General features: G+C 37.4%; 1 protein-coding gene across 1 annotated transcript; it reads left to right on the top strand.

The window, feature by feature from the left end:
• Positions 1 to 8,333: 8,333 nt before the first annotated feature.
• LOC123949881 (olfactory receptor 4C11-like) lies at positions 8,334 to 9,248 on the top strand. Its single transcript, XM_046017579.1, has one exon. It carries the CDS (start codon positions 8,334 to 8,336, stop codon positions 9,246 to 9,248), a length of 915 nt encoding a protein of 304 aa, XP_045873535.1.
• Positions 9,249 to 10,283: the final 1,035 nt, after the last annotated feature.

The following is a 10,283-nucleotide window of genomic DNA, read 5'->3' as shown; positions in this document are numbered from 1 at the left end:
AACGTTGAAGCTTAAAAAAAATTGTGAAGAATAAAGTCAGATATTTGAGACACAATCTTTGTGTGTTTTGTCCTCTTTAATAGGAGCTTATATATTGAAAAAAAAAGAAAATAAAGAGAAAAAGAAAAATGAAAAGACAAAAAGCCAGTAATATGGTGCCAGGAAAAATATTTTCACACTTAGATCACTTACCAATTCTGATTTGGTAATTCAGTGTTCATAGTAAATTAAAAAGTGCTGGAGATTATGTTTTCTTAATATGTAAGATTCAGTGAAAGATTAAAAAGAGAAATTACCCATCAAACCTCTTGCCACTCATCCCATGATTTGGTAAATCTTTGTGGAGGAATGACAAAAATATCTGAGAGATTCGAAACAGAAACTCACACTATTTCAAGTGAAAAGAGACTTATGTGTAAGATATTGATCTCTGTGATTGACGAAGACACAGTCAGGACTCTAGGATGGAAAAGATAAAGAATTCTCAGAAATGGAGCTATAGGAATTCCTATATCATATGACTATGTTCTGAAAAAGAGGAACTCGTACCTTGGATTTCATGACCCCACTTCCCCATGTACTCTTATTTATTTTATTTTATTTTTTATTTTTCAAGAAAAGTTATTGCTTTCTGATATGCTGACATAATTTAATTTTCCTATTTTTAATTTTTTATGTCAGTTTCCTCCCATGGACTGTATGCTCTAGTTGAGGCAGGGAATTTTTTTTCTCGTTTTGGTTCATTATGTATCATATTATTCTAGAACATCCTTATGTAGGAGTTCGGTAAATAACTGTTGAATAAGTGCACAAATGAGGTACCTTCCCATATGCACCTTTAAGTATATCTGTAACATTAACACATCAAAGTAAAGTTTGGCAAAGGAATGTAGTTATTGCTGATATTAGATCTTGGTAATGGTATCTCTCTCTCTATATATAAAATTTTATCTAATATATATAAAATTATTTTTATATACTTTTATATAATATATTATATGTATATACAAAATTCAAGTAGAAAATAAAGCCATTGCTTTATGCACATTCTCATTCTCCACACTATCTCCCTTTCTCCATTCCCTGAAAACAGCATGTCTTTCTCTCAGTGATATGAATTTTAATTGTGAACTATTTCTGATCCAATTAAAATCATTTATCTCCTCAAATTTCCATTGTATTGGTTGGGTTTATCTATCCAGAATTTCTGAATTATGTATTGGAAACCTTCCCTTGTAAGATAAAACTTTAAATAAGCAGAGTTTAAATCAGGGCCCTGATTGATGCTAAGATGAAGACAGAAGTGGCTTAAACTGAGACAAACCTCAGTTGGCATTTGCTCTATTTCCACACAGTTTCCCTGATGGGATGAGTATTGTCAAGTGAATTCAGGAAATCCTAGCATTCCTTTGACAGAACCTGGAATCCAGATGTCATCCAGTCTTTTGTTGTACAAGAAATGTAATGAGCACTAAAGGTCATTTGACTCAGAGATTGAAGAAGCTTCAAGAGATGGTTGACTCAGCTTCTTGCCTTTGACCACTTCAGGATCTTCTTGCAAACTACCCTCCAAAATTTTCTCACCAGAACTGGAGAACTTAATCATTCCCTCAAATGTAAGGAGTTCATTTAGGACTTTTGGACTGGGAAGTTTAATGCAGGGGCTCATTCATTGGATGTTCTTGTTCTCCAGGCCAAGAAATCTTATGACATTACTGTGCACATCATATGAACATAAAAGAGACTTAGACTTGTACTTAAGAGATGTGGATTCTAGACTCAGTTCTGTTACCAGTTAGCTGTGGGAACTCTGTGGGGTATTCCACTTCACTGGTTCTCAGTTCCTCATGTTTAAGTAAGATTAATAAGAACACATGAATATTTCTTTTGTGCTTTCTCTGAGCCAGAGATTCATTCTTTTCCTATGTTAGATATTTTAAGATTGACACAAGCTTTTTAAAGGTAGGTCTTCATATTCCCATTTAATTAAGGGGGAAGCTGAGGTTCTAAGACCTTAAGTGACACACCAGAAACCGTCCTCAGGATTCTTCCAGTCCATTTGTAATAAAAGAGGCCAGGTGTTGGCGTATGATTTCCACTCAGACGTTTCTGTGAGATACCAGGGCTTGCTGGTTACCACTAGACCTTTTGGCAAGAGAGCAAAGCATTGTGCAATCTTTTATGAGGACCTCTCACCTCCATTCCTGTCTCCACCTCTCTCCTTCCCCTGTACCCTGCATGACTCACTTCATCCCCATTGAAGGTGCCTGGCAGATGATTCTTGGACCAGAGTGCTGGGTAGTAACTTGATTTTCCATGGGAAAGTACTTTTTAATGCAATCTATATCATCTTTAATAACTTATAACTATTCTCGGGCAACTTTCTGGCACCTTCATATCCATATGTGGATATGAAGAACGGCACATATCTTTCTGTGTTATATGTGGAAAGGCACATATCTTTTTTAAAAGACTTATGTATGTATGTATATATGTATGAATGTATGTATGTATTTGAGAGGGAGGGGAGAAAGAGAAAGTAGGGGGAGGAACAGGGAGATGGACAAGCAGAGTCTGTGCTGAATGCGGAGTCTGACAGAGGGCTCGATCTCATGACCCCAAGACCAGGACCTAAGCCCAGATTAAGAGTCAGAGACTTAACTGATTGAGCCATCCAGTACCCCACGGATGGCATGCACATTTAAAAGAAAAAGAAAATACAGAAGACATGTATTCAAAAATTCTTTTCCTTTCCTTCTTTTGTGTCTTCCTCACTATATTGACTTAGAAATATAGTTAAGATTAGGAAAGGGAGAACTGCATATTAATGTTAAAATTAATATATATATATATATATATATATATATATATATATATATATACACACACACACACACACATACCTACGTACATATATTTGGGAGACCTGGATGGCTCAGTCAGTTGAGTGTCTGACTCTTGATTCCAGGTCAGGTCATGATCTCAGGGTTATGAAATTGACCCCCGTGTGGGGTTCTTCACTGGGTGTGGATCCTGCTTAAAATTCTTTCTCTCCCCTTGCCCTCCCCCCATAAATCCTGTGCTCTGTTTCTCGCTAAATAAATATTCAACATAGAATAAAAGATGAAAGAAAGAAAGAAAGAAAAAAAAGAAAGAAAGAAAGAAAGAGAAATTTTTGTTACCAGTTGAATTTTCCTAGGAGAAAATTGGAAATTAAAGAAGGTGCTTAACATGACCTGGCAGATAACAGTGAGACTAGAGCTCTTGTTGGTCTACCTGACATACTTCATGTATCTGAGCCTTTAACTTGCTTCAACAACATTCACTCTTCTAAAAGAGATGGGCTTGGGGCGCCTGGGTGGCTCAGTGGTTTAAGGCTCTGCCTTTGGCTCAGGTCATGATCCCAGGGTCCTGGGATAGAGTCTCTGCTTGGCAGAGAGCCTGCTTCCTCCTCTCTCTCTCTCTCTCTCTCTCTCTCTCTGCCTGCCTCTCTGCCTACTTGTGATATCTCTCTGTCAAATAAATAAATAAAATCTTTAAAAAAAATAAATGAAAGAGATGGGCTTAAGCAAAGCTTATGGAGAAGTGAACAGATTTTCCTCTTCTGCAGTTCACAGTGAGTTGAAGCCAACTAATTGGCCCCAAAGCATATGTTTGCCCATGGACCATCTGAACAAGGTAGCACATTGGACATCCTTTGGGACTGGGTTGGTAATAATGGTTATCCTGGAGTTCCTGAGGCTGGACGCCTGCCTTAAGCATTTGTAAACTTGGTGAAAATTGCCATAAATATGCAGTGCTGTGGAAGATATCAATTACCTCATTTGTTTTCCAAAAGAGCAAGTCTGGGAAGAGAGGTGGCTTCAGAGGAATTTCTCTTTCAGAGTGCAGAGATAAGGTTTCTTCACAAAGATTTGAGGAACTGAATTAAGAAACCTCTTTTTTCACTAAGCATGATACGCTCTAGTTCCATCCACGTCGTCGCAAATGGCAAGATTTCATTTCTTTTGATGGCTGCATAGTATTCCATTGTGTATATATACCACATCTTCTTGATCCATTCATCTGTTGATGGACATCTAGGTTCTTTCCATAGTCTGGCTATTGTAGACATTGCTGCTATAAACATTCGGGTACACGTGCCCCTTCGGATCACTATGTTTGTATCTTTAGGGTAAATACCCAGTAGTGCAATTGCTGGGTCATAGGGTAGTTCTATTTTCAACATTTTGAGGAACCTCCATGCTGTTTTCCTAAGTCAATCGGAGAAAGACAACTATCATATGATCTCCCTGATATGAGGACATGGAGAAGCAACATGGGGGGGTAGGAGATAGGAGAAGAATAAATGAAACAAGATGGGATTGGGAGGGAGACAAACCATAAATGACTCTTAATCTCACAAAACAAACTGGGGGTTGCTGCGGGGAGGTGGGATTGGGGGAGGGGGAGCGGGCTATGGACATTGGGGAGGGGAAGCGAACCATAAGAGACTATGGACTCTGAAAAACAACCTGAGGGTTTTGAAGGGTCAGGGGTGGGAGGTTGGGGCAACCTGAGGGTTTTGAAGGGTCAGGGGTGGGAGGTTGGGGGAACAGGTGGTGGGTAATGGAGAGGGCACGTTTTGCATGGAGCACTGGGTGTTGTGCAAAAAGAATGAATACTGTTACGCTGAAAAAAATAAAATGAGAAAAAAAAAAAAAAAAAAAAAAAAAAAAAAAGAAACCTCTTTTTCATGAAGGTGTCCCCTACTCCAATCTAGATCTCATTGTTTCTGTCTAAATTAGTGTTTCGGGGGAGGAACTGTGTGATGTAGGGCCACATGCAGAGTCCCCTTTCTGCATAAACTCTCTACATCCCATCACCTCTTGTGATAAAAACATTGACAAATCTCAATGAAGTATAGTTTTCATATTTTATTCAAGCTTCATATGATTTATCCTCTAAGTAAATTGAAGTTGAAGATACAAAAAAATTTACTCTACTGGAAGTCGTCTATTTCCTCATAAGTAAAGAGGTAAGTTTTCAGTCTGTCTGAGATCATTTCTTCACATTGCCTTGTCAAGACTAATCTGATGGAATCTACACTCAGAGTGTCTTCTAACAAATTATGAAGTTCCTGGACACTATTTCCACCCATAGGGGCTGAGGTAGTTAAGGCTTCCCAAGCCTTTCCTGGCCTCAGTGCAAGGCTTTTGTACTTTGAAATCATCTCTGCTTAATGTGGGGGTGGAGTAGAGCAAGAAACCAGCATGGCATTGAGGCCAACTTGGGGGAAGTTTCTCTCTTGGAGAGTCCCCTGATTTGAAAAGTTTTAGGTCAGTGGTGATGCTTCTGGGCTGGGGTATAACTAAGAGTGCACCTTCTGCACACTTGGGTTTTGAAGACCTCATTAATCCCCTGCATATGACTCATAACTGGTTTTGGGGTGAGGAATCACGTGGTGGGTCAGAAAGAAAGAAGCTGAACTCTCCAATGAAAACTTGGGTCAAACGACCCTCTCCAATATTTTTGCTTGCCTCCCCTCTTTTTTTTTATTTTAACCTACCCTCTTTTGTATGTCTTTTTTATCTTCTCCCCTAACCCTTCTCTTCCTGGTGTCTCCTCACTCTCACTGTCTTCTCTCCTGCTCTGATTATACGCTTTCTTTGTCTTGTCTTCCTCTTCACCATTATTCATTTGGGTATCTAGTTTTCCCTTTTCCTCACCATGCAGTTTACAGAACCTGATTTTTACAGAACTGGAAGTTAAGGTATCAGATGGCATCCTTCTCTGATCTTTCAGGATTTGCCTCCTCTTGAATGCAATCTGCATGTTAATAGAGATTTAATGTTTTATATGCTGTGGAGGGTGAACGCTGGAGAGAGAAAATGCTATCTAGTAGCATCCCATTCCTGCTTTAGCCTGACTGTGCTGTACTCATTGAAATTTTATGAACCACAGGTGAAACTCTGCATACAGATTTTTCTGTACACAAAGCAAGGGGCCTCACCTAACTTGCAAGAAAATGTGAAGGTCAAAAAAACTAATTAAAGAGGTATATTATTTCAATGATGTTTGAAGATTACAGAACAAGAAACATATATAGTCCCTGATTGCCTAATTCAATTGGGTGTATAATATATCTATATATTAAATATAGATATTAAACATATGTATGTATTTACTAAAGCACATATTAATAGAAGAGATAGAGGCAGAATCCTATTGACCTGGGAAAACCAAGAGATGGCTATTGGTAGCAATATAATTTGAAATGTAAAATTTCAAAAGTTAAAAACTAAACATTAAGATTATGGAAAAGAAGAAGCATGCTCTGTTACTGTGAAGTCCCCCAAAATCTGAGAGATAAGACAGTTTGGGAGTGTGAAGAAACGATGACTGAATTCAGTGATAGCACTATGAGTGGTGGTGTTGATCCCATATAATATGCATATCTTATAAATGTTATTTTCTTGTCTTAATGCCCCAAATCTTCTTTTTGCTTATTTCAAATAAAATAAGAAATAGCTAGATCACTTGGCTTTTATGATTGCCCATTATCTGCCCCTAAATCTCTCTATTACAAACTTTTAATTTAGCAAGAGTATAGTTTCTTTTGAGATCATCTCTATGTTAACCTGAAGCTATGCATGTTTCTCCCTCTATGATATTTTACTGATTCTCTCACCTAATTTCTCCTCTCTTCACAACCAAGCCCTCCCTCTCTTCAGTTCCAACACTTTTTAGGAATCAAATGTTTCTTTTTTGTAAGATTTTATTTAATGATTGATTGATTCATTCATTCATTCTTTTTGATACAAAGAGAGAGAGAGAGAATGACTGAGTGGGGGAAGGCTGAGGGGGGAAAGAATATCCAAGCAGACTTCTGCTGAGCATGGAGCCTGAGAGGTGGGACTTGATCCCAAGACCTATGAGGTCAGGACCTGAGCCAAAACTAAGAGTCAGGGTTTTAACTGACTGAGCCACCCAGATGCCCCAGGAATCTAATGTTTTAAAACAAAACAATCATTTTTGTTTTCTTTTTGATGCTGTCAGAGACTATTGGAACTGTCAATCACAGCCTATAGTTATAACTTCTCTAGTTTATCATAACAGCATTACTATTATTTTAGCTAGTTGGCAGATGAGTTTTAAGTTTTATTTAGATATGGAATTTTATTAGGGTAAATGTGAAATTTATATTCTACTTAGGGAAAGTGAGAATAAACTTATGGCATACTTGAATTTCAGTGTAATGTGCTGGAATTCCAGTTTATACATTTAAGACCAAAACTTCCCTCCTTTATAATTTTTGAAACTTCACTGACCAGCCAATTGATAATTAAGTGACCTTAACATTTGGACCAAAATTCACTTGGTATTATCACATAGAGTTTTATGTAATTCTTGTATAAGTAATGATCTTATCTAAAGATGTATTATCCTTTTGACTTGGTTGTAAAGAGGTTCAGGAAATATTTATATGCCCCAATACATAGATGGGAGATATGACTATGTAGTTAGCATGTATTGGTAACTGATTTGTTTTGTTATTGATTCATTGAAGGATTGTTGATTTATCAGAAAGAGTTTTTCAAAACTCATACTCACATAAATTCTACATTATTTGATATCAATATTAAAATGTGCAGAAATATTGTAGACTAAATAAAAATAAATTGTACTAATTTCCTAAATTGAAGTAATAGAAGGTAAAATTATGGCTCCCATGAAGCTGAATTAGGAAGTAATTTCTTCTTAAAGCATAATCCAAACAAGATACGCAAGAGGACAGGAATAATAAACTGGTGTCCAAATCAAGAAATGTATACTTTAAGAGAGAGTCTTCAAGTGTATATGTTTTAAAATTATAAGGGATAATCTTTTTCAGTAATTGAGCTGCATATACATTGTATGCACATCATACACATAGGTATATACTTAATAAAGTATCTATTAGGGTGTCTAATTGTCAAATGAAGAAAAAGCTTCAAGACCTTAAAGTGACCTGACCAAGATCATACAACAAAGTCATTAGATATCAGAATTTGGCAGAGTTAACAACTACGTGAGAGCTTTGTTACCCCTGAAAATCTCAGTCCACATAAGAAGACCTTCAATTAATGCTCATGGTTAAAGCATGGACATCAGCATTAAAAAACAAAAACAAAAACAAAAATCAAGTTTCCCAAGTGACTTCAATAATATGAAAAACTGAGAGCCATTGGTTTATGTGTTGATGGAATTAGAACTATAAAAGTGCATTTCTGAATCCAATTTCATCACTATTGTCAGGTCACTATTTCCCCAATTTTCTCTGCAGATGAACAATTTCTGCCTTCACTGTAACCATGGAGTTGAATAGCAGTGTGAATGCGTTCATTCTCTTTGGGTTAACACGGAATGTTCTGAAGGAGGAAGTCGTGTTTGTGGTCTTCTTTTTTCTGTATCTTGTAACTCTGATGGCAAATTTACTGATTATGATGACCATAAGATACAGCCGGACACTTGGGAGCCCCATGTACTTCTTCCTTTTCTACTTATCCTTTGCTGATACCTGCTTCTCAACAACCACTGCTCCTAGGTTGATAGTAGACTCTGTATCTGAGAAGAAAGTCATCTCCTACAATGAGTGCATGACCCAAATTTTTGCATTTCACTTCTTTGGGTGTTTGGAGGTCTTGGTGCTGGTCCTCATGTCCTTAGATCGCTATGTGGCCATTTGCAAGCCCCTGCGGTACACAACTATCATGAGCCACCGTGTCTGTGGTACAATGGTGAATCTGGCCTGGGGGGTATCTTTTATCCATTCATCATCACAGATTTTCTTGGCTTTGAAACTACCATTCTGTGGACCCAATGTTATTGATCATTATTTCTGTGATATACCAACTTTGTTGAAACTTGCATGCATGGACACTCACTTAATTAATTTACTCGTAGCTTTTAGTAGTGGGGCCATCTGCATGGTAAGTTTCATAGCCCTGCTTACCTCTTATATTTTTATCTTACATTCTCTGAATAACCAGAGTGCAGAAGGAAGAAAGAAAGCCCTCTCCACCTGCACATCCCACATTATCGTGGTCATCTTATTCTTTGTCCCATGTATATTCACATATACTCGTCCTGTAACTACATTTCCAGTGGACAAGATGGTGGCTGTGTTTTACACTATTGGGACACCCATGCTCAACCCTCTGATTTACACTCTGAGAAATGCAGAAGTGAAAAATGCCATGTGGAAGTTATGGTGCAACAAACTCTGACTTGAAATGGAAAAACAAAAAACAAAAACAGAGGACTCCAGTTTCTAATTCTGTAGCAACTGAAATAAAATTGACTGATAGAAATGAAAAAAAAATGTTTTCATCCCAGTGTGGACAATTGAATCTTCCCCCAGTAGTTTCTTTGTAGACATAGGCAGAATGACCACAGAGCAGAGACCATTTTATTTTGAGTCAGTATTGTAGAGTGCCACAAGATCAAATACAGTAGTATTTGTGGGGAATAAGCCCAAATCACCCTTCTGCTTTCTGCACAGCAGATTGTGAGTCAGCTTTCGTTGCACCTATCACTTTGCCTCCCTCCTTTGTACATTATCCTGGGTTGTGTTTCTCTTTTCCATGGTTCTGACCTGGGTTGAAAGACTGGTCCCTAATTTTGACTGGCCTATTTTGTTGGCAGATCAGTTTTGACACTAGTAAATCTGGATCTTATCTTTTCTGGCTCAAGAAGCTGATGATCTCACAGGACTGTAAATATCAACTAATTAAGCCTCTATTTGGTGCTTTTCTTACCTTCATAGCATCTGTAAATGTCGGCCTTTTCTTTTCTTTTCTCTTTTTGTCTCTTGAGCATGTCCAAGGGTATAACTCATGACCGTCTATTCATAGAGTATAATTCTACCTATATCAAATAAATTCATTGTGTTGATCCACAATTTCTATGTACTTTAATATCTTTTTTTCTTTGTTCTTCATGTTTACCATTATTTATTTATATTTTTAGTGTCATGTACATGAGTCATATAAGTCTACGGGCATTTCCCTAATTGTTGGTTGGTGAATTGGGCACAATTTTATCCAATTCTGAGAGTTATATTATAAAAACAAACACCTCCTTGATAAGAACACACATACGAGAAAAGTAACAGCTGACAAAGAAAATAGAACTAGTGTTACCATATTTCACCCAAAAAAGGAATATACAAGGTATTGTTTCAGAACTAGTGAATAAGATTGCTTGGTTGCCTGGCATGGCATGTACATTTCTGGGTTGAGAGAAATGTCTAAGGTTATGGT

The sequence above is a fragment of the Meles meles genome, chromosome 8 (genome assembly GCF_922984935.1).
Source record: "Meles meles chromosome 8, mMelMel3.1 paternal haplotype, whole genome shotgun sequence".
Classification (NCBI taxonomy): domain Eukaryota; kingdom Metazoa; phylum Chordata; class Mammalia; order Carnivora; family Mustelidae; genus Meles; species Meles meles.
Note: the sequence above shows the minus strand (reverse complement) of the source record. Positions and strands in the feature narration are given on the sequence as shown.

Excerpts from the sequence above, each read along its gene's own strand:
- LOC123949881 (XM_046017579.1), top strand. The coding sequence starts at position 8,334 with ATGGAGTTGAATAGCAGTGTGAATGCGTTCATTCTCTTTGGGTTAACA.